This window comes from Opisthorchis viverrini, assembly GCF_000715545.1.
Source record: "Opisthorchis viverrini unplaced genomic scaffold opera_v5_59, whole genome shotgun sequence".
In the NCBI taxonomy this organism is placed as follows: domain Eukaryota; kingdom Metazoa; phylum Platyhelminthes; class Trematoda; order Opisthorchiida; family Opisthorchiidae; genus Opisthorchis; species Opisthorchis viverrini.
In genome coordinates this window covers 1,932,138-1,957,522 of record NW_008751715.1, presented here as the reverse complement: position 1 = coordinate 1,957,522, position 25,385 = coordinate 1,932,138, and the positions used below count along the sequence as shown (strand labels likewise).

The 25,385-nt window shown below is 44.1% G+C and overlaps 1 protein-coding gene across 1 annotated transcript in view; it reads left to right on the top strand.

The window, feature by feature from the left end:
- Window positions 1-25,385, top strand: part of T265_13359 (hypothetical protein) — a gene marked incomplete at both ends in the record, with an annotated part of 97,144 nt that overhangs the window by 8,666 nt on the left and 63,093 nt on the right. Inside the window, one exon of the mRNA XM_009168499.1 lies at window positions 23,106-23,223. Within this exon, the coding sequence (XP_009166763.1) occupies window positions 23,106-23,223 (118 nt within the window). The remainder of the gene's footprint in view (window positions 1-23,105; window positions 23,224-25,385) is intronic.

Genomic DNA, 25,385 nt, shown 5'->3' with positions numbered 1-25,385 from the left:
TATATATACCCATTTCCCACACTCTACCAACCTGAGTTGATTGTAGGACGACGCCGCTGACAGCAGAGGATGAAGTGGTAGACGAATTGTGCCGTGTATCGTAAAAAACAAAGCACCTTGAGCTGTCTTTGGGGCCCGAACAGCGATAGCCATAGTGATTCATCAGCTGTTGTGTGCTCGTTCATAAGTTACGCCCACCGCCAGCATTACCACCATGTTTTGGTATCGGCTCTGTTGAAAAATAAAAATTCTTTCAAGATGACAGCCTCGTCATCCATCATCCGTGCAACCTGAGAAACAAACATTTATTTCAATAGCAAACCGTCGCCTTTGTTTTGGAAAGTGTTATCGCTTGCGGACTGAGTTTTTTCGGTGCTTCCAACTCAAGGTTTATTTTTAAGGTGACTGATGTTTTTGACTTGATGGAATCAATTTAGCACCATTTCGAACGAACAGAGTGAATACAAGCGCGGTACACTCAAACTGAGTGTTTTTAGACTTATCTCTTTTGTTTGTCTGATACATTAGCTCCATGTTTACCATATAGTCGTATGCATCACCTCACCCGAAACAGATTGAATTTAGCTGTCCAATAATTTCTAGATTTTTATTTCTGATGGATGAGTGTACTACAAAGCCTGTATTGTGTAGTTTCATTGCTTGGCTAACTAGCTCAAAATACCTTCTTTGTTGTCCTTTTGGGCTGGGCTCACCGCCCACCTCATTCGTGAGTATCAGCAGGTGAAAATTAGTCGGGTATTTGTATGATGAAAGCGTTTTTTGGAAGTTTGCTAGTGTACTTCTCCACTATGTTTTGGTGCTGTTTCCCTTCTGCGCTCCCAACTCGCTTGTGAACCATCTCATTTTATATCAGGTCTTATTCACTACTGCTTGTCGGTCTCGCTGTAAGGTCACCTGTTTTATTGAATGTAAGTCGACTTTTTAGTGTCTCCTGTCGATGGCACTTCAATCGTTTCGCTCTACCATCCCCAGCTACCTATCTGCCCTTGCGGACTTAATTCGTTTTTTCGTAGGCGTGTGTCTGTTAATCGTCACACTTGGATGCGCGTACATTGTTCACCTCGTGAATAGCACACAGTCTCTTCCGATACGGTTGATGAACCGTGACAAGCAGTCGTGCGACTTCGAGTAGTCTCTTTTGTTCACCTGCCCACAACAGGTCATAGCCTTGTATATTTGGCGACGTGACCAGATGTAGTCGTCTTTGACCATAATCTCGACCTGACCAATAATTAACTCGGTCTAATTCTTATATACTTCACAGTTTTCTCTTTTCACCTACCATTCCTGACCCATTATTGATCTCCCAGAAGGCTTCATTTGTCTTCCCGTGAACCACCCGGCCAAACAGAATCACTTGGTACCGATTCACAGTGTTCAAGATTCGCTAAACCAACACACTGATAATCCCCTACCATCAAAAGTTGACAAGGACATAGCTCAGGTCAGGTACGGTAAACTCTTCATGTAGTTTGTTCGCGACGTTTAGTTCACCTTGACCGTAACCTTTGAGAAGTTGTGAGTGTGGTGTTAACGCACCTCGCTAATTACAATAAACAGTTTAAGTGGTTCTCTTAGGTTCGTTTTTTCAAATAGTCGATATCAACCTGGCCTTCATCCGGTGTTTCTTGCTGAGAATTGACTCAATCAATTCAGTTTATCAGCTATAAACCGTACACCATAGGCACATTGGTTCCAGCTACTACAATTTCGATCACTGAAAAACGGGGCAGTGTGGGATATACGGCCAAGCCTTGGAGGCGATGGCATGTTCACTTAGTGCGGGAATCGGATAGATGCGGATTGAAGGCGATGGATTTGATGCATGAGCGCCACTGGCTGTGCGACTGGGCCATTTCTACCAGTGTCATTAACGATTGGTGAGATTAGTCCCGGGATCTCCACCCAGGGATGCGGTAGTTGGCGACCGGACTAGGTTTACCGATTAGTGTTTTCATACTTCGTTGCCAAGTCATACCTCTCGGTCGCTTTCACTCAGAACAGGGCTGAGCAGAGTTTCATATACCGTTAAAAATCAGATTCTATTTCTAAAGCCTACAACCTCTAAGCAATTGAATTCTGTTAACTTCAGGCCATATTATACACCATGAAGTTCCTTGTTCTACGCTACTGTGATTTGGCTCGGTGACGTCGAGGTGGAATTCCAGAATTTGCTTTCTCATGCCGAGTTTTGAGTATTTGTGGGCGTCAGTGCTTGATCCATGAGCCAGACATAAGTCACCTTTGGGCCACCGATCTGGTTGTTAGTTCAAACGACGACGACAACGGAAATCCGGACAGGTGTGATGAAATTAACCTCCGCATCAGTTGGCAAGCGTTAGCTGAAAATTGACACAGGTTTTCAAGCTAACTCATCTCGGATAGTCTTCAAAAAAACCGCACTGTCTTTCGACCGAGCTGGGCTGGCTCAGCGAGCAGACAATACCAAATTTTGCCTTATGGTCACGTTCGAAGTTCACAATCGAACTCATCCACACTGGTGTGATATTGAATACAGATCAATACTAGGACGACCACGTCGTAATTTTTTGCTGAATTTGACTTTTAACACAGTGCACAGGAAATTGCAGGAATTCCTCTTTGGCGTTAGTGATAGACTTGTCTACATACGCCCCACCGTTTAGTCTCGGCAATAGTTTGCGAAACATAAGCTCCACTTAGACTAAATATGACCGGTTTTCATCGGTTGGTGCTGCGCGAGTGAATGCTGATTGTGCCTCCAGTATCCACCCGAGGGTCTACTTCAGTGAGCTATGTCAATGATGGCGAGACTACTCCAGGTTTTCTGTGCCTTTTGAACAAGCCCTCTGCACAGCGCACAGTCAAGGCGTTATCAACGCGGCCTTGGTTGTCGAATCATGTGATGTGAGAAGACGCCTAAAGTACAACCAATCTACCTGTCTGCGCCATTGCTTATTGTTCAGACCAATTATTCTGATTCCGATGGTTAAGCCAGCCAAATATCCCTACTCAAAATGGTTGCCATCCTGTGTGACAGCTAAGTGCCAGTATACTTTACTGGAATATTACTGCCGGTGTTGATAATGCCATCCCGATAACAAACAAAACTTGATTTGAAATTTGAGTTGTTACTTACGCAAGGCTGGTGTGCAGGCGATTCCAACCCGTTGATTGATGATTTGAAGTTGTGAAGAATGACTTGCTTTAATTAGGATTTAGGCACCAGAACTACGGTATAATCCGTCAAACAGATAATCGTTTCAGTTTGCTTCACTATCGTGCCATTATTCCATCAGGCCTCTGCACACTAAATGGAGTGCCTTGTCTGCCCGTCTGCATACGATAGATCGCGTGCATGGTCATCCAACTGGAGCAGGTTATAGACATACACAAAATTTATTGTCGTCTTTTGGATTCGTTCCCACTCTGATTTGTAGATTGCTTTGAGACTCACGCAGCAGCCTGAGACGAGTACATAGCCACAGTGTCTTTCTGTGGCGTGGAAAAACGTCTTTCCTCGTAAACAACTTTGGCATCAGGACTGTCCGAGAGTGCACGTTACGAGTTCATATGGGTACATGCTGAGCCTGGTTTCAAGTTTGTTTGTGTTAATTTGTACATCAGCCGCGTTTGATAAGGCCTGTTGCGACACACAATCAAGAAGGGGAATTCGTTAGAATAGTCGCTGTAGGGATGAGGGAGCTGGTGTTTCCACACGTTTTTCGTATTTTCTGGTGAATTTTCGAAATCTGCATCTGATCAGTGGAGTGCTCAGTACAAAAAAACAGTTTCTCTAGGGGAGGAGACTGCATTATAAATGCGCTGTGAACAATGTCACTAGTAGAGTACACAATAACTTGAAGCATCTGCAGCCGTTTGGGTCGACTTTTCATCGCTTTCTCCTGTTTTTGTGGTACAAGGATTTAACCGATTTATCAGACGCACCTCCTCGTCAAGCTCAATTTCGATCGAACCTAAAGTCGTTTTGCGTTTGCCTATGTTTCTGTCGGTTGTAATTACGATGCAACCAGTATTCATTGACTTGTCATTGCTGAGCTGTCTTGAGTAGAATCAACATCAGGAACGTCACTAAGTCCTCCGAATTGGAGCTACGTTTATGGTTGTTTAGAACGATATCAGGATTGATGAACCAATCTTTCAGTTTGTTTACGTTTAGCCGACAACATCGTCTCATTGTTAGAAATTCCGCGGTTACAAACATTCTGAGCAGCAGTGTGTCTTTTGTTTCTACATCATGTGCGAATACAAGGCTCATGTTTTACCTCTCTTCCGATTGTNAATCCTTTTGTTGCCTGTTTATGTGTTGTGGGCGTATGTGCACGACATATTGTGTCCACGGCATAGCAGATCACTTGTCTAACTAGTATGACGCTCTTTCGGGAGGGCGTGCAGATTTGGAACCGAAATATGTTTTGCGCACAACTTTACATCCATCATCATTTGCATTGTTGGGTAGCAACTCTCGTTTCACTATGCATGTATCGTTAGCATGGGTTACGCCCTCCAGGTTGATATGTCCAGCAAGGAGTATGTTTTTATTCACACCCTGCATCTCTTCCCTATCGAAAGTGGTAATTCGTTTATCAAAAAGGCCAAGTGAATCGACTTCACGGTAAAATTACAAAGGTGGACGGCTTTGTGTTGGTTTGGATAAGGAATTTAACCGTGTTTCATGCTCTCCAAACCGATTCTACGTCGTAACATGGTCGGTGTGAAAATGAGGCTAAAACTGCGCCCACTGCCTGCTTAATAGTGTACCGTTTTTTCTCAAATTTTCGGTTGGCAGACCATAGTCTGCGAGTTTACTATCCTTTCCAATTATGAAAGGACCGGCAACAGAAGTACGGCAAGCTAGGACGTGTGTAGTAGTTCGGATTTGCCGAATAATCCAGCGCTTTGTTAAAAGCGCTCAATTGCTTTAGCTGTAATGCAATGATTTTGCTTCAGGAAGTTTTTCTATAGCGAACGGAAGAAATCCCCAAACATAAGGTAGTTGATGACTAAACGATTCGCTAACTTGGGAAGACTTCCTCTACAATGTCAAAATGAAATTGACAACTTTGGTAAACTTTTGTACACTTAACGCTTTTTGGTCAAGCAGGTTACGTACATATTTTGGTTAAAGTTATAGTTACTAAAGGAAGCGTTATTCAGAAATTTTTGTGGAACACTGTGAACACTAAAGCTGACCAGCCAAACTATAAAGCCGTAGTTTCCATGGCTATATTTTGGGTACAAGTCCTTATGGAACCTTCTAACCCCTGGGTAATCTGAACATCATCTACTGTCCTCACGCTGATCCGGGTGGGGACCAAATTACTTAACTTGGCATTCGTCACCTTATGTGCTGCAAACAGGTCTATGTGAGGAGTCCAAGTTATATCTTTTATACTCAGTGTTGTTCATCTGAACCGCGACAGTGTGACAGTGCAACAACAAGGATGCAGTTTCAGGCTATCTGATCAAATAGAATATTTTCGGGAGCACTGACGTTTCCAGGGATATAATCTGTTCCTGAAAACTGTCGCCGCGCAACTTGATTCACCACGGGCACGTGATCGTATGCACTTCGGCTACAACTGGATAGTCGCGACCAGTTAAGTTGCCAGCTGACTGATGGCAGTAGCTCTCGTTTCCAAGGAATGTCGACTGTATGGGACATTGAGTTTCTCCGAGAGCTCATTCTCTTAGAGATTCCACTTATTGAGTTCATTTCCTCTCCGTAAGTTCTGCTTCTCCTATTCCATACTCAGACTTATTCGAAGACGGATCTCCCACATTGCGTTATTTCTGCAAAGTGCCCATACGAACAGTGATAACCTACTTCTGATTTGGATGCTACCTTCATGTGTAATCAAGCGTGTAGCTGCTGACTTTGGATCTACAGCGAGACGCACCTAATCCTGGTGATTAAACCACCGGATGAATCTCAAACTACTAGATTTCCGATCTTACCGAGCAACACAAACTTTAGAGCCATCACATCGGATGTTTGACTGGTTGTCTTTAACAAAGTGACAACCTTGTTGCCCACCTCCATGAGTATACATCGTGAGAGACGTGTAGAATGTAAACACTGGTAAAACCTTCCAGCGGTTGTGAACCCACGTAGCAGCATGCATGCCCGCCAGCGAGGAGCCCAGTAGCTGACGGACAGTGGTGCACATCCATACAGGAGCACCGGTTTTTGCATGTCATTCTATCGGGCATCCGTTCTCACTGTTTCTCAACAAAATGACTAACCAACTATGTATTTATCTAGACGGTTGTTTTTTGTTTATTCCACTGCCGCCTTGGTTGGATATTTAGCAAGCAATGCGTAACGAAGCAATACCATTTGAATTATTGTTTTGAGTGCGTTCGCACTCTGTGGAATTTCCATCACACTTCACACGTGAATTTGATTCTCACCAACTTCCATGTCTCTTCATTTAAAACCCGCTTGAATCCACTCAGTTTCAGAACTTTTGCTGTTATTCCTCACAGCTGTTTCTGATACTATTGTGTCTGATTTCGTTCTCCCGAAATGGTGACAAAGTTGGGAAAGAAGCGGGTTCAATTTTCGTTCATTTCGTTATGATTAACACCCCTCCCCACTCTCCGTAACAGATTTTTCCATATGAAGCCTACTTGTGTTCATCTACATCAGCCTTCATTAAGACAGACATAAAGGTCCACTTGGGATGATTCGCGTACGCAGCTGTTGTTTTCCCTCACTGTAGCTGTTTTATCCCCTTACAACTTTCATTTTCGGGCGGAAACAACAGCTCATTCGTTCCGTCACATTTGTTTGCTCTCGACCTCTCCCTACGCTATGCAGCTGATGTCCATCCGGCTGCTGACTTTTTCACGCCAAAATGACATGTTATCTGCGTTGTTATTGTCTTTGTGCGAAAAAAAATCTACATGGTTGTTGGATTGCCCAGAATTCTGCACCCGGCGTTTGCATGTATGCCTGGTGTGTTTCGTCACTTAAAACACTGCGACATGGTTGTGTGAACTTTGATCACAGCCCGTTAACAGCACTTGCACCTGCGTTATCACAACAACTGTATCTTGACCCTTATTCGATGTTTCTGGATTACAGTAGAGCATGCACGTCTCCTGAGAGTGGTGCACTGCGAATGTTCGGTGTTGAAAACGTCGGGCTGCTGTTCTCGACAAATGCACGTCGATTTGGTTTTCATGGGAGACTCAGCTGAATCTCTCTTTTAGACTATTCTTCAACTGAATGTGCTGCATAAAGGCCACCTCATGCTTCAGTTTGTACGATATTCGATATGTTGCGGTGTATTTTATGAAGGGAACTTCTGCCGAAGAGTTTTCATCAACCGTGCGAGTTCGCAAATCATCACGACGGAAATAATGCGAATTTACTCCGCTGGCACCATTATATTGACTATCTATTCCGCTTTACTTCGTGATTTTCAGCGATATAGCGACTAGAATGCTGTTGTTTGTAGGTGTATTTTCCCGTTAGCTTCCATATCAACCGGCAACTTGTTTGGGGTTTTCAAGATGACTCACTGAAAGTTCCTCGAATCCTTCGTGTTGCGATGGACCGTGATTGTCTTGAAAACGCGTTCAGTGCCTTACGGTTGGTTGATGGTGTGTGTGGCAAACCCAGAGGTGTTAGACAACCCTCGCTAGCTTTCGAATAAGTACAACTCCCCCAGCCCATAAAAGTCTTAGACAGTTGGCCACTGAAATTCTCTGGTCGAGGCCGGTGGGTTGTTTCCTTGATTTCTCATTTCCTGTGCTTTGCGTCACACTGTGTTGAATTGTATCGAATTCCGATTTGATGCCTCTTATTTAATATATGCTTCTTGTGTATTTTCAAATTGCCAGTTTTAGAACTCTGAACATTTCGTAGTGTCCAGCCTAAAACGGCGACCACCACTGTACAGACCAAGCTGAATAATAGCCTATACTGTTTATTCGTTGAAGGGCTAGCAATAAGTAGCCATAAATGTGCCCCAGCTGAGTCTTTTGGGTGGGGCTGGCAACTAGATCCCCTTTCGCGTACGCTGTTATTCTCAGCTGTTCGTTTGTCCCCTCTTGACTGTTTGGGCATGGCACTGTCTTCAGAACTATCCCCTCCAATCAACCCTCCAACTTTATTTCCTCAGGTTTACCCCAGCTGTGTGGAGTTCAGTCGGTTTCACCTGCGGCTCAGTGCAAACCTCGTGTGACACTACCTATTATGAGCCCAGGTTGATGGGCGTAGTCCAATGTGGTAGGCCGATCCAGAGGCGCAGCTAATTCACTATGGTTAACGACACTGATATGCATGATGAAAGTGAGCTTGTCCTCGGTGAAGTGCATTTTTGTTTCTTAGCTTAATATCATTTTGCTTTCGTAACGCGAACATAGCAGTAGAGGCCACCAGGGGTTGGCGACTAGAATTCTAGAATTCTACTGTTTCTTGATATTCATCTTGGTTTTGTGACGTTACATAAGGCCTAGTTATTGGGCGGAATTTTGGAAGTAATCAATAAGTGCAACCTTTTTGGGAATTTCTCTTGTAGTCGACTAGAATCAAGTTAATTTGGGGAATAACACCGCGTTCGTCATGTGTTTGGGAATCTGAAATTCTGGATGCAGTATGAAGGAAGCTCAAACCGTGAGCAGTAATGGCAGCTCTACTTGGATATAAATCACCTTTTAATCGGAGTTGACTTATTAATCTGATAGTTCATGTTTGGGTGAAAATTCCCTTCTTACTTTCCATATTTTGATAGAAAACCTAGCATGCTTGGTTGTCGGTTATATTGCAGCTGAATCACGAGGCATCTCAAGTTACCGTACTCGGGGTGTGGGTTGCAAACTATACGCACTAATTTCCAAGCTGTGGGAATAGTGAACTACTCAATCCTCAGTAGTCTGTATTCGGAATGAAGTTTCTGCTTTGCGTTCCTGCTGGGCTGATAGCCCATTCTTTCGAAAAACCTCGACTCCGTTTTGACCGTTTGTTGACAGATCCGTGTGAGCTACTCCTTGTTTGGGCGGTGATGTCATGACACTTAAAGAAAGTGAATTTATGGGTTAGTTCACGGGGTTGTTCGCACCGTTTATGGTCGAAAGTCTGTGTATAACTCTCAGATGATCCCGTTCTGCTCCAGATTCAGCAACTTGTTGGTTGGTGCAACTTTTACGTAACTATCAGTTGAACTCATCCTCATAGACTTGACAATTTCACATAAGAATTTTGTTATTTCAATGGATTCTTTAATTAGCGGATTAACTTGGTCTTCTGTTTTTTAGACAAATCACGGGCGGAATGCATCGTATTCATTAGTTATAGGAAAATGAGTTTTTTTTAGTCTCGTACCAATTAAACGCTATCCAGCAGAGACTTAAAGTACGGATAATGCGAATGAATGAGAGGACGAACACGAACAACGGGAATTAAATTCATCTTTCGCTAACCGGACGTGATCGCTGCCAGCTGAGCTTTTACGTTCTTTGCCCTAAGTTATGCTTGTGCACTTCGGCTCCAAGCTTGATTCTGGAAGTCAGCAAAGCGTTCTTTGCAGTGGAAGTCACACCAAGGATTAATCAGTGTCACGGGGGATAGTCGACTGTTGATCTCTCGGGGGAAATAGGCTAACCACATATGGAGACCAAATGCTTCAATGTTGCGAGTGTTCAACTGGTAGAACACCTGACTGTTAACAGTGGGGTTGAAAGTTGGATTCCCCGCCTGTGGCACTCGTGTTATATCTTCACTGGGCGTACCTTAGCTCAAATTTGGAGGTGAATAAAAATGCCGCTAGCGAAAGGTGAACCGTCACTCTGCTCATAAGTGTAGTCGTTTGCTGGAGATACTACGTAAAGTATAAATAGGACAGAATCAGCTGAACGATGCGCGAATGCGAGACGACCAGATGTGACTCATGTCTTGGTCTCTTTGGCAGATCTTAGGACATAGATACCAATTAGTGTGGTGTATATTCAGCAGTAGGCTGTGCACGTATGCTTTGTGCCGATGAAAAACACCGAGGATGGGGATCAAGTCGGCTTTCGCCAGTCAGACAAATGTTTGCCTGGGCCACCGCGGACGCCTCCCTCTATCATACTCATGACTACGCGTGTTGTTCACCACCTGATCCAACAGTTGAACATTGTTATCACCATCGTAGTTTTGTATAAGTGGACACCTATGAATTCGTCAACTCCTCTGAATACATTTTTATCCTAGATGTGAAATAGATCGCTTGAGCACAATTTTTCCAGCTATTATTTTTCACTTTCCCACACTTCTCATCTAGCCTAAGTTTGCTGGTTTTTTGGTGTAAATCAATGGATAATTTCATCCTTTCAGCGACTGCGTGTAGGCATGTTAGACCTGTGGTGCGGCAAATTCATTCTACCATAGTCTCCTTCGCCCCTTTTGATCATCTATTGTTTGTCCGCATTCAGCCAGACTGTGTTCTAATCAATGTGTCTTCGCCGAGTCCCAGTGGAATCGTTTTTATCCATGTCTCTATGATCATGAATGGGGACAAAATGGAAGTTATTTGTACTAAACTAATTCATCTGGTTCACTTGTACCCGTCCCAGTGACTTTGTCGACATCTGTGTGCGCACAACTGGACAGTTGGCTGTCATTTCTTCTGCTTTGTCTTCACGTTTTTTTACTTACTTTCTGAGCACTCAAATTTTCTGATATTGTTTTACATTTATAAGAGTAATTTGGTCTACTCACCCCTCTTCTAATCGTTATGATAATTGAAGGACATGAGTGAAATAGCGATTTTGCTAGCTAAACCCTTCGTTTGCGCAACCTGAAATCCATGTAAAAGGAATAGATTTGTGCGCTTTCACATGTCTATTGGTGAGTGTGTAGGTTTTGAAATCGCCACCCAAATTATGTACTTCGTAACAGATCGGAAAAGCTGCTTTTAAGTCACGTCACTGGAGGATTTGAATGAGGCACATCGTACGCTAATGTTTGCTACTGTTTGCTTCAGATTATCTGTTACATATCCGGTTGGAATGATAGGATACCTTTAGCCTTAATGACAGGTTACATGCAAATACCGCCTGACCATTGGTGCAACTGTTCCGACTCAGCCATCACGCGGTCTTCTACGGAACGTTTAACGCTGCATCCACGTGCTTTGCTGGTGTTTTTGCCGCATTTTTTTGCATACCTCTTCCTACATGGAGATGAATACACTTAATTCACATATCATCACAGCCCTTCAGTTTTTCACTGATGGCGGCTACGTAAATTACATGGCCCTCTCCTTGCCGTTGGGAGCTACTTGGCTGCACAATGCTCCTGGCTGCAAAACCTCTGCGAATGGAATAAAACTTTTTACGCCAAAACCTTGCATTTTGTTGAATATATTCTCGAATCAAAAACCATTCTGATCTACATTCGTATTTTCGCAGGTCACCAAATTTCGTTGTCCAATGTAGCAATCATACCTCTGACGGAAAACATTCCTCAGACCACTGGAAACTCGGGATGCCTAGATGAGGCGCAAAGGCTTGAAGTGGTATTCTGAACTCAATTGCCTGCCTGTTTTAGTCCATCCGGGACACAGTAGCTTCGGGAACTTCAATTCCAATGTGCGAATACTGAGTGCCTTGCCATAGTGTCCCACCGACCAGGCGCAATTAGGTGCGCATCAATACCTGTCCGGGCCGTGTAACCGATTCCCAAAGGGCTTGTTTACAAGCCCGTTCAGCCTGAACGCCGCATACTGGCCTGAATAACGAACCAACGAGACAAGCCCATTGTGGCTGGTTTGCGACTGTCAACTCAGCACTCTTCACGGACAACCAAGGCGTGCCCATTCTGAAGCGTAATCGCAAGATCTTGTCGGCTGGATGCTTCTGTGCTCGCAACAAAGGCGCGGACATGATCCGTTGCATACCCTGGCCGTGCGGTTTTGCCGCGATGTGGGTGGCCAATGGTTCCATCGCTTGCTTTGTCTGCGGTGTGCTGGAGTTCTCCGTGGGGTATGAGTACTTCCAATTACCTTAAGCTTTCGTTGGCGCTCAGTATTCGCACAATGGAATTGGATTTTCGAAAGCTACGATGTGTCTCTGATGCACTAGAAGAGACAGGCAATCGAGTTCAGCGGACGAGTCCAACCTTCTGAGTCCCAGCTAGGCATCCCATGTCTCATCAATGCTAGGGAAGTATTTCACCGAACTTTTTCCGCCAGGGGTAAGATTGCTTCAGTGGACATGATATTTCGTGAACTGCAAGAATATGAAAGTAGATCGGAACGACTTTTGGTGTGAGCACCAACGCAACAAAATACAACATTTTTGTGCAAAAACTTTCATTCCGCTCACAAAGGTTTTGCAATGGGCCAATGGGCCCCGCTTTCTTCGCCACTATTGGAGAGTGAATTCCTCATTCGAAGTCTGCGGTGTTTTACTTGCCCAGTCGCTGTACCATCGGTCGGTTCTTCGGTTTATTGGAAAAGTTGTAAGTTTCCTTTGCAGCAAGGTGCACGGACTACCTCGACGGCAACCGGCAGCCAGTTTGAAGTGGTTGGTAATCCACTACTTTATACACTTGGCTATCGGATGTTATTTATACGGATAAGTAGTACTAACTTCCATTCCTCGAATGGAACTTCAGAGCATTGAGAAGTAAGCAAACTGGGGAATCTCTATAACAGCACCTCTCAATTACGTGGTGTTAGGTGATAGTATGCAGGATTCACGGAAGCCATTCGTCTGGGCTAAACTCATTAGGGGATTTGTTCGACAACAGCTTATTAGATGTCGTTGTTTCGTGTTTTCGAAGACAATTTGCAATCATTTGGCTGCCTAGTGGAACAATCTCGGGAAGGTAGTCTGATTGTCATTTCCCAAAGTCGCCCCCCCAGCAAGTGGTAGAACTAGTAGTTCCAGCTGACACTGGTGCAGCTACTGTATTTGGAGTATGACTGATTATGATCACTTTTTCGCCACCTGAAGGCTTAGACCAACTACCACTATTGCTTTAACATGAGCGGCTTTAAAAGACACCAATAAATCGATTGAGAGCTTTGTGACGATATGGGGCATTGGCGCTCAAAATTTGACAAGCGCATCACACATGTCCTTGTTAGAATCAATAAAGTTCCTGAACCTCGAAGTAATTCGGTGTAACTTCTATTTGTACGTCAGTATCACGTGTAGCCTGAGAGACTCTTCGAAGACACACCTATGGATCGATCAGGAAGTCACCCCTGTTCTGGACGTTCCAACTGAGACAAACAAATGTGCTTTTTGTTGTGCTTTTGTGTTTTGTTGTGCCTAAAAGTTGGCCTCTAGAAAGAATGTTTATTTTCTTGCGCTACTTATAGGGTCACTGATAATCTCCCGACAAAAACCTTATCAAAAGTACTTTTTAAGTTGACCGTTTCGTTCTCCATTACCGTCGAATATCACTTCTTTCATGAAACGTGGAGGTCTGTTGGAAACATGTTATGGTCGTTTTATCCGTTGTCGACCAACTTGTTGATATGAAGTACATATATGGTCTCCTTTTGACTGATAGCTTTACAAGATAGTGGCAGATATGAATGTCACAGAGTTGTATTGTGACGTATATGATATTTGGTACATTGGAAGTTTATTTGAATGCCCTTGGAATGCTCATCGTTTACTGACTTTGTTGATAGGTGACCCGGATGCAGTCCATGCTTCTATGACACTGGAAACACTGCCTGTTTTAGCTGTCGACAGATTCCGCAAACGAAGGGTCTCTGTAGTTCATTAGTGATCTCCGCATCTCTGTGACCTCTTTCTCTGCATCGTCTGCTCCCCTGTCCGCGACTTAGCAGTATCCCATGCGTCGACTTTGACCGAAAATTCCCTCTACGTAACATTACATTAGGCAACAATTATGTTGATTTAGCCTTTTTGTGGAGGAGGAGTGAAGGACTTATATTTTCTCAGTCTCTTCCCCTTATCCCATTGTAAGTGTACTCTAGGAATAGAATGCTCCTCAATCCCCTAACCTTTTCTCTGACTGAGTGCCTGAGCAGTCATATGCAGGCTGCTCGTATTCACACATCCTTATTGTAGTGGTTTGTAGGGTATCAACAATTACCTCACGCTGCGAGAGGTGCCTACTCCCACGAATTAGTTGTAAGTAGACAACTTTATTTTCAATCCCCTTTTGTAACAAAAATTCATTTTTGCTTTTCTGTCCCTCCAGTCGAAACCCTTCACTATTAATTCGTACACTGTTAGTGTATATTTACTGAAGTTACTCTGCCCTTTCTGACAAACTTACATCAGTCAGACAGTCACGTCTTTTTCCAAGTCTGTCGAAAACCTTTTCCAGCAGTACATTTCGTCGTATACGTTTTTAGACAGTTTAGGTATTCGTCTCATCCCGCTCCCTTAACACTCACTCACTTTCTAGCAAGTACCTTCAATGTTCGCATGATGGTGGACGCCCTGCTGCGTTACCCTGTATGGTTCCTCTTTGGAAGATTGTGTTGCCGACTCTATGCACTTTTTAGGGATAGCCTCGCTTCGTCTATCCTTCTTCGTGGGTTATCCAGCGAGAACAAACAGTGCTCTAGAGCACACGCTTCGTCTTAAAATGTTCACTTTCAGATGTTAGCCTTCTTCGGTGAGTAATAAGTTGAGCTCAATGTTTCACTTGTCCAGCACCCAAAGCTCTCTTAGTTCAGATGAAGGACGTGTTATCGCGGCACTCCACTGGATACAACACTGTGCACCTTATGGTACTCCCACAGTAACACGCCGACGTCTCGTACGTCTTTCAGTCAGTGACTCAAGGCCTCAGTGACACGTCATAAAGGAACATCTCCTCTAAAGAGTCCGGAACAACGTTCTCCGTCGGTTACAACTTGGTTTGCAATCATTCTGATGGGAGCTAAATGCTTTCTCTCCTTAGGCCATCCCTCACCGATGTGATTACTGCAGTTTGCCGTGCGTCATTGTTAATGTGCGTCTGCTGTTACTTCGTTTGTCTGCTGCATTGAACCCACTAGTCCTTCCTTGGAGAAGCTGATATCCCGATCGGTGTTGGTTTGTTACCTTACACTTCGTAAGACAAAACTGTAACATTAGTGTTAGACAGTGATATTTTAATATTTTACCATCGATTTTCCATTCCGTCCCGACATGGGTTTTTGTGTTCGGGCGCAGTACTTCCAGCACCTATCCTTCTATTTATTTGCGTAAGTGTCGGCCCCATTGAGTTCAAAACGTCTCTCAGTATATCGTTAGGTTTTCCCACTCTTCGTCTTGCCGTTGTTGACCACCTCTCTCGTAAGTTGCCGGCTTTATCACAGGTGCGTCCCGAAACTTGATGAGGCGTACTATACGCTCTCTGCACGTTCTGCCTAGATCTGTCCAGATAGATTCAGAACATCCAGTCTATGTGGACCAGTCATGGATTTGGATGGCCTTTTTGGACAGTTTATGGAGATACAATCAACTCTAACATCCGATTTATTCTGATCAGCTCGCGTTAGCTTCTGCTCAGCATATCACCGGACCGGGATCATTTTCATCCATAAATCACTTTAGCCGGTTCATTGCATTATGATCTGTGTAGGGACATTGGTGGCTGACCGATGTTGTGGAGCGACCGGGAAAGGTCAACTGTTCAGCAAACTATTTGGATGTCGAAGACACGTTTTAGTCGCTAGTTCCCACGGCTAAGAGTGCCACAAAATATAGTCCGCAAATTGCCTTTCATAACTCCATACTGTCGCTGATTGCCACAGCCCCTTCATTCCACAACTTGGTTCCCATCCAAGCGGACAAGATCAGCAGTGCCTATGTGCTTTTTTCTGTGGGTGAATATGATTCCGGAAATCACTGTATGCCTCAGTCGTTGTCTAGTCTGTGTATAACTACAATCGAATGTATCCGGTGCCTCCGTATTTCAACGGTGAACTCATGGGATGTGTATGTGGGTTCCACTGTTCATATTCCTAAAACCGACAACCTACACACTTTACTCAAGTGCACAGTAGTCAAAGAATAATGGTGATGTAACCTTCATTGGCGACTTATTTGCAGCTCAAAATCAGCTGCAGATTTTCTTCGCGTGCAGATAAAGTAACCCACAGCGATGCGTACATATACCACAAGTTGCCACTTCCTATTTTAAATATCCTGGTCCCAGCCTTGACCAGGGTTGGTCTTTCATTCTTGACAGATACATACTACATTTTTAATGAAACCTTTCTGTTATATCTGCTGATTCGCCGGCCTGTGGTATCTGCTGCTGACCCGCTCCAGTGCCTAGTGTCGGAGAGAAAAAGGCTCACGGAAAGGAACACAATAGCTATATTCCAACAGGGTGGTTGCGAGAGCGCGAGTGCGTGCGAGTGCGAAAAGTACAACAGCCTCAGGCCTTTTATTGGAAGGACACTGTCTGAACTTGGTTCAGTGCTGACGCACGCGGTCTGGCTTTGGTACGAGGCAGCGACGTGTTGCATATTGCGGAGGCGTTGTCTGACCTTGATCAACGCTGGCTCGCGCTGTCTGGGTTTGATGCAAGCCTGTGACGCGCTGCATACTGAGGCGGCGTTGTCTGTCTGGTCAACACCCAGCGGAGCTGAGGGTCTCCGTAGATTCCGGGCATTCAGTGGTTGATTTCAGGAAGCTGACCTTCGTATTTTCCCGTTGTTTATTTTAGAAGGAAAAGTACACAATGTGACAGCAGCGTAATTAATCTAATTTTTAACCTCCAACAGCACTTCAGTAATGGTTGTCTGTTTTTAGAGTCCCTTTTATCAACAATGACACCCTTCGGATGTCAAATATATCGAACTTCATTTGATGTTCACAGCTCATCCGAACAGCTGGTGTCTTGGACATATCTTGCGTAGTCTTTGTTTCACGTGAACTAATCATGTGCCGTACGATGGCTCGACCACTTAAGGTATGATGCTTAGGAATTTCAGTCAGTTGTTCTGTTTTTTTCGGTGCACAGTTGATGGGTTAATTTGGTGTACTGTAGAAGCAGACTATTATGTCCGTTTCTTCGGTTAGTTCCGATTGTACTGAATCTCAAACGGGTAGCAGGCATGTTGTCTGAAAAGAAGCGCGTCATGTGGTTGAATGGCAAGCCTTCTCTGCCTCTCGACATACGGTTTTTGACAGAGTTTAGCTGTCATCCAGACAGCCATACAGTGAGAAATCTGGGACGTTCACAACTGAGTAAAGACTGGTTCGCCCTCCCCCTGAGTAGTGTTTCATGGTCTCATTGCGGGTGAGCCTGATGTAGAAACCTTAACTAATTGCTTCCGGATGTCCTCAGGATTGGGCTGTGTACCCAATCTCTTAGACAAAGTATGGTATGAGAACTTGAACTTGTCAGATAAATGCATGTGTTGAGTATCTTCCTATCTAAAATGTTCATATTCAACTTATTTGGAGCTTTGTGTGGTTGTCAAACACAATGTGCAAACTCCGTGACCCAAGGGTTTCAGACTTATTCAGTTGGTTCGAGTGTTTGGGTTTCCGCTTCAATCACTCAATGGCAAACAGCCATCCTGCAGACAAAACACGCTGCATCTGTTTATGGAGCTTTGCTTGATGTCCGTGTGGTCTTTTGGCTGACACGCGCATAGTGTTTCCGGTTACAATCAGCGTCGTTCAATGCGTTTTTGATTTATGGTCATTTTGTGCTTGGTGTCGCGTGTGCTGCCGCCGCGTGTTTGTTGCTTGTCAAATTAAGCTATAGGACTAAGAAGCATAGTTTCTCGTGGTCTAATTGAGATCCAATGTAATTCGGCTCCAAATTCACGCTTTGGCGCAATACCCACGCTGTTTCTAGTGTCATGGAACTGTGTTGCACATCTTATCACCAAATTTAACGGTCAATTTAGCAGACCAAGTTGATGACTAATGTTGAGCCGGCCAAGAGCAGTATGACAGTGAACACTTAAACCCCATGCCATGCTCCCTCAAATGGGCACGTTCATCCTGGTCACTGTCGCCATTTTTGGTAAGTTCCTGTGAACCTGTCGGAATTTGACTGCCCCCTTTGTTCTGCACTCTATTATTCCGTTTGTTGGACCAGTTGCCCGTCTCTGCTTGCCGATTTTTGTCGTCGCCATCGCCTCCTTGTAACTAGTTTCTCTTTCATAACTTGCCGTTTTTGCTGAGTGCTGCATCGATGACCAAACGAATGGCGCCTAGGACAGAGTAAGATTGGTCAGTATTCTCGTTGAATGTGCACCTAATTTCAGGTATGCCCAAAGGTTTTCGGAGGAAAACTTTCCATTTATGAATGAACCTAAAGCGAACCGGAAAATCACAGCGATCCGCTTAAAAGCGAGTAAGGAGTGAAGTGTACCAGTATGTATTCATGGCTCGTTTTCCGCATATCCAATAAGCCATAAATCCGTTAAGATGCGGAAGCACTCGACTCGGCTGCCATTCTTATTAGAACTCATCATCATTGCTTATACTTGGCCCTGCCAGGATCCAAACAACGAGGATTAGAAATACGAAGCGGGCAAGATCACCACCACCACCACCACTTTACTAGTACACGCTAGGCAAATCCGAATTAACGCGTATGAGCAGGTGAACATATCCATTCGTGAGCGATGTGACTGTCCTTATACGATTACTCTGATAATGCGCTCGCTTCGCATGTCTGAAATTTGGGGTTCCCAGCACAGCCAAGTAAATGCATTGCTCACGAGCTCTAATTAGGGTGAAAATTGCATACAGTGGTTTCTATTTTCTTGGTGTGGAATAGCTAGAATAATCGCATAGGAAATGATGGGGATTGTTGAAACGACATTGCTGTGGATTCAAGTTCTTCAGATCTCGTCAATCATCCGCAACTAACCCATAGATTTGTTGGCAGCATGAGGAGATTTGGAAATTTTCGATTGGGCTCTCCTCCTGTAAATAAATTTGGTCTTGATCGGAAAGCCGGGAAGCACTGAACGGCAATTTTTTTCCTTTTTTGGACATCGGTATTGAGCATCTCCCCAGCGAGCTTTGAGATCGCAACATCTCTGCTAGTTGTTGAATTGTAAGGCGTTTGGTCACGATGACCGATGAGCGGCGTGATTATCTCATAATTAGGTAGAATAAAGTGCCACTTCTCCTTCAATAACAGATTTCACAACAGGTTTTTAGTGGCCTTTGAAAGGTCAATCGTTGTCATGGTGCCTGACATCAGATAGTTCAACTGTGGCTTAGACGTTTTCAGCTAACTGTTGTTCACGGCAATGTGTGGTCGATGATTCCTCTGTGAGCTCTACTCTCAAAGCAGTGACAGTGAATGAAAGCCTGGACAGATTGTTTTTGCTCAAATATCCAATAAGGGAATTTGCTTGACGCTACACAGCATGTAAACTTGCGTGACCGACCGAGTTGGAGGGAGCATATCCAGAGGTTGCAACTACCGTTGTTCTCAGTCGTAGAGATTGCCTGGATCGTTCAATAAAAAGTGGCCTTTGAAATGTAATACAAAGAAACCCTGAAAGCTTCAATCTTACTCTATGCTATACTCATCTCTTTAGTCACCGTAAAGATTCCAAGTTGTCTTCAATTAAACAGCCTTGGTTCATTCGTCTTATGAAAAGAGGACAAGCTATTACCTCCTGAAGAACAGAGCCCAAACCAGAATAAACAACCAAAGCAAATGTAGTGTGATAGGTAAAAGCCGAAGAACACGCAGACTAGTCTGATTGGAATTGCACATCGTTTCATAGAGCCCTAGCTACCCAAAGTCTTAGAAGGACGTAAATCCGATCGAGGTCCAGGTCGGCGGATTGATTCGGATTCTGAAATTGCAAGTCTTGGTGGATGTGAACGGACTGACTTTCTGCAAATTGACAAAAACTGCTCCTCCAAAAGGACATTGGGCTTGTTTGTTGTTTGGATGGACGGCCAACATGGTATACTGCTTTCATTTTCTGCAATCGGTCCAGGACGATTTAGCTGCTTGTGGGTGTCTTGGGAATGTTCTTGTTCTTCTTAATGTATGATGATGGTGTACATTTCAAACGTTCCGTTACCTTAGAATATCTGTAACTGAGGCGTAAAACGAAAATCGTACTTGTGTATACACAATCTCTGTGGTTGTTCACAACTGGAAAAATGATCCCTTATTTCCTGGACTGTCTGACATATATACAGAGGGCTGATCCCACTAAATAACAATTCAGGTGACACTGACTCGACATGAGTCCCTCGGAACCTTGATCGTGAGTGAATGGACTAAAAGGAAATCATAACTCTCCTATTTTTGTCGTCTTCGCATAGATGTTTTCACGTCTGTCTGTGCTCACTGCCATCCGATAAATCATCCCCGTTACGGCATAGACATCACATCAAACTAGATCATTGAGGCTTAGTCATCCCGGGGCATTTGTGCTTAGTTTACAAAATGCATTCATCCCTCACCAATGGTCTTGTATCTGTATTACTTTCGTAGATAATTTGCATCGATATTGCTTTACTGGCTTAGTTCTACCCACAGGTCTACTTCTTGTACTGCACATCATTTGTATGGTGTGATCAACTCGCTCATGCACGCAAACTAAACTTTGCATCGAATGAACAGCCATTCAACTTGTGCTTAAGTTTCAAGGTGATATGCACATTGTTAACACTAGCTGACGCAGACTTCTCCATCCAATACCCGTTTGCGATGAAGACCTGTGTGTGTCTGTTATATCCGCTCATCTATCTCAATCTCACTGTACGGCCAACTGTGATTACTCTTTGTTGATCAGTATGGTTAAGTGGTGCGATGTGAGAGCCCACAAGAACCCGGGGGGTTCGCGGTCGATTGAGGCATATGAAGACACGCTTTACCAACCGTTATCTGAAGGCAAACATTGTCTAGCTTGATACCGTTGCATCCACGCTTCGGTGAAGCTATCTGCTGCGATATTCTTGCACAACCATTTACGAACACGCTTACTGGATTTCGCTAGCCTCCATAGTTTACGGGAAACGGTTTGGGTTCGACGCATTCTTCATTTTAGCCTGCACGCCAGCCTAACATCTTCAGGTTCCCACTCGCTCGATGTACCTAAGCTATACAATAAAGTGGGCCACTCAACTAACCGGACTTGAGGTCAGACGAACTGCTGAACAAACGATCTGTATCTTGAGCCCTCAGTTTACTCGTGTTCACTGTCCCACGCGAAGCATGCCAGATAGCTCAGTGGTTAGAGCGCGAATTCACTGACCGCAAAGTCCGTGGTTCGACCCGAACTCTGCCTTTCGACTTCGCTTGTCTTGGCTTGGGCAACCTGGCAGCATCCCGGCCCTCGTACTTCCTTCTGGTGCCATGGCAGTTAAGCACCAAAGGGCGCGACAGCCGAACTTATTTTATGCCAGAGTAACTGATTCCGTTTCTTTAGGTCGCCCGACTATATGGAGACGGATGGACAGCCTTAAATCGCGCATTTTCACACCTCTATGAGAGTTTTTGTACACCCGAGTGATGCCGGTATACTCTGTCTAGGCTGTTGGGATAATCACGGACGTTGCACGCGCAGGTCTGAAGGCGATATTTTTGTCTTTGCCATCTTCGCTCAACTGTCCTGCGCTTCCGGCCCTCTAAAATGTACCTTCTTTCTTAAAAGATCAAGTAGTTCGAAGTTTCCAACCATAAGAAAACTACATATATGTAGGAAGAGTGTTTTTGAGCAAGCTGAAACTAGGTTCCTGTAAAATGTTCGGACTGGTAAGGTCTACAACCATTGGGTCTAAATCAGGTCAACCGAGATGTAAGAGGCTTGCGATGAATCGTGATCAGCCCTCTTTCAACTGGATTGTATGGTAAGGAAATAGGTAGGTTTTCTTATCCTGATCTGCAATCACTTAGGTGAGCAGCACCCTATATAACCAACTATCTAATGCTAGGTACTCAAAATCACTAATTTCTCACGGCTCCTCTGCAAATCTGTAACTGGTGTTGAATTTTCTGATGCTTCACTACCGTCAGAGCGGCTGTTTCCCAATGAAAATTCAAAGTTTGAGTAGAGTTTCGCTTTTTCTGTGCCGCGGGCGAGGAACTCACACGTCGACTAAAAAGTGTATCCCAGTTATTTTCAATTAATCAATCCCAGTTGGTTACGAAGTTCTCTTTCCTATCGAGGACGCTTACGAATGAGACCTAAGTGGTCGACTTTCTTTCCTTTTGTTTGTCCACTTAACTTTATCTGCGGGTTCGGTATTCTCTTTCATTCCCAATTTGATGATCTGTGGGGATAATAAGGTATTCCAACCTGAGTGGAATTTGCTTCTCTTGACTATCACTCCATAAGCCAACATTTCCCCCTGTTTAGTTTAAAGAGGAAGCATACAAGTAGAGCGCTCTTGAAAGAAAGCGCCTTTTTGATAATCTAAATGCCTCTATCTTGTGTTCGCTTTTCATTAAAGTAAGCCATATGTCTAGAGCGAGATACTAAGTTAGTCAGTACGTAATAATCAAAGGAGTGTTTAATGGCGTGCCGCCGTCTCCGCACAATTTTCTAACCTTCAAAAGCCCTTCAGTAACCAACCTATTGAGTCGAAGGATTTCGAAGAAGAAACATTTCCGATGGTTACACCTGTACTGTTACCGCTGTCCGTGATGTGTTTGCATGAGCTGTCGATATTTCGGTTTAAACATCTCAACGGTACTGAAAACAAGCGGTTGCGATAAAAAAGTAGGTCTGGGTTTTTGGAAATCGCGTTTATATATGCGTATAATACAGATCGGAATGTACAGTTTCTTTATCTAACAGCGCAGATACTCATGAGGTTGTCACAGGGTTTTTCCATCTATTACCTATTTCTTTCAGTCTTTCTCACATGCTTTCTTCAAAAATCACAGCTGGGAGACAACAATCCCAGTCTGACCGAATAGAGAACACATCTGTTTATTTAAGAATGATACTGCTCCCTAGGTGATTGTTTCAGTGCAGGCTTTTCAGCCACTAACAGTTCTTTTTGGCATTTCATCCCTCTTTGCCTTTGCTGGTATCTTGCACCAGTCTCCTAGCTTTTGATTATGGTGGAGGGGCTCCGTAGGCCTAACACACTTATCGCTCGCAATTTTCGTTGCATCTCGTTCTCTTCAACCGATGCTCTCTTGTACTATTCAGACCCGGCTGGTGTCAAACGTATACACAAGGACCTTGAACAACTACGATTACCTCCGTCAGCATTTTCGGCCAGCTCAGTTTACAAAAATCAACCCGAGTCACAGGCACACAAAGCAAAGTAAGTTTGACTACCAGTGCAGTTTTCTGTTTCTTAAAATTCATCTTGCCGGCCCACGGAGCTCAACCGGTCACTGTCAAGGCGTTTGATTTTGATCGAAGTTAGTAGGTTGATTACTCTTTTTGGAGGCATCTCTTGGTAGTGGTTTGACATGACTGTTCCTAAACTTGATCTTGGGAGAGAACCTCGATGGCACACTGAGTAGAAACTACTAGGGCGCAATGTACTTTTGGGTCAGCCCCTAGGAAAGTGCACTAATTACTGTGCCCGCTTTTGGTGAATTTACTTGTGATCAACTTCGGATTCAGTTTACCTATGTGGATCCAGACCGGCGCCACTAAAAATCAGCTGTTTAGTGCGTGCTACAAAATGAGAACTATTAGCATTTGGCCGTAAGGACGGTCTTTCGAATCGTGGCTGGAATCGTGAGGTGCATTCCCTAACCCTTCTGATTTGGGCTAGAAAACTGATTTTCCACAAGGCGATAAAAATCGCCTCCATTTAGGAATGCGGGTTGAATTGCCTTTATCTGACATACTGGCGATACCTAAGCAGCATATTTGGTTAACTTAGCTATTTTTGAGTATCATCTTAGTTTTATCACCATCTTATTTTGCAACTTAGTGTTTAGTTCCACAATAGTCTACTGTGTTTTTCATTCGGTTTACTTGGTTTGGCGCTTGCATCAAAGTGCGCTATAATACTGACCACCGACCATCTGTCTGCTAACCGTTGATGGCTTTTCATGGTTCGCATGGGGAAGCTGATGATTATCACACGTCGTGGTCCGCGATTTTTTGCCAGCAAAGGTCTTCATTCCTGGAAGAGCTACATTCTTCCTGAGTTAGCTCATCAAGTAGATGTAGAGATATTTCAGGTGTACTGTGAATTTTCGAGCTGGACATCTAACGGTTGCTTTCATCCAAATCCACCAGACAGGTCCCAGACTGGACGGAATGCGTGCTGGATTACTTCTCTGCGTCACAGATATATGATGGTTTGTTGTTGTTTCCCCGTGCTTCGCATGTAAATAACTGTTAACTGTGAATGTCTAAACGTAACCCACTACTCATAAGTTGGCTGATTATTCTTCAGCATCCTCCGACCAGTTTCAGCCTTCTCGGGGCTTATCAGGCAGGCGCTGCATCCCAGTTCCCGTGAACCTTATGTTCCATTTGAACCCAAAGTGCACAGAATTCAGCGAATGCTCTTATTTGCGCTCGAATTTTGTCTCGACAGGAGACTCAAGTGAATCCAGCTAAATGGATGATACTTGGATTACTTAGGTTTCGAAAGTTGTATCCGTGATCTCATCTTTGCGTGAATTTGAGCCTTCTCCGAAGCGACCTACTCGATGTTTGCCTGCCTGGGTATTTTTGAATGTCCTGCATAAATAATTACGAGGGTTTCTTGGGGTTACTAAATTGTGCGTCGACAGTGAAGTCCGGCTGCCGGGAGTCAAGCAATCTGAAACCTAGGTTTGTCATGGAAATTTTACCGTTTCCTTGACCTTTCTGTGGATTTGTAGCTGAAGAGCATTTCTCTCTACAACATCAGTATCCAGTAATAGTATGGAGGTAGGATACTTCATTTTACGCGCCTGTATTGGTTTTTACTATTGGCAATTGGTTTCAGGTGTTTGTATGCCACACCCTTTCCCGTCCGTCTTTATGGCAGTCGTTGTGGAGAATCCCAACTCATCCTTACACCGAAGAACTTGTCTCCGAGAAAAACCCTTTCATTGAAATGCACCTCACGCGAACCGCGATCACTACCTGTGTTTTTGCTTCCTTTTGAAAGCTAATTTTATTCGTGCCACATTCTTCCATCCATTGCCATCCGTTCCCAACAAAACCGAATCTCGATCCCAAAAGATTGAGGATAGATTCTTATAAAAACAGCACCTCACTTGAGTTAAAACTCACGTGATCCAAAAGAGAATCTGAAAGCTTCAAAATGTCTGGCGGTATCTATATGGAAGAGACTGCTAATATATAGCAGTGTTTTTCTGTGATGATTGTCAGGTAGCAACTTTTTGACCATCTACTAAACTGCCGTCGTGATCATCATCGTCATCATCATCATCATCATCATCGACAGCATGACATCAGTGTTCAACACCGATGCTTCACTGCCGTACAACCATGACTTATTTGAAGGCC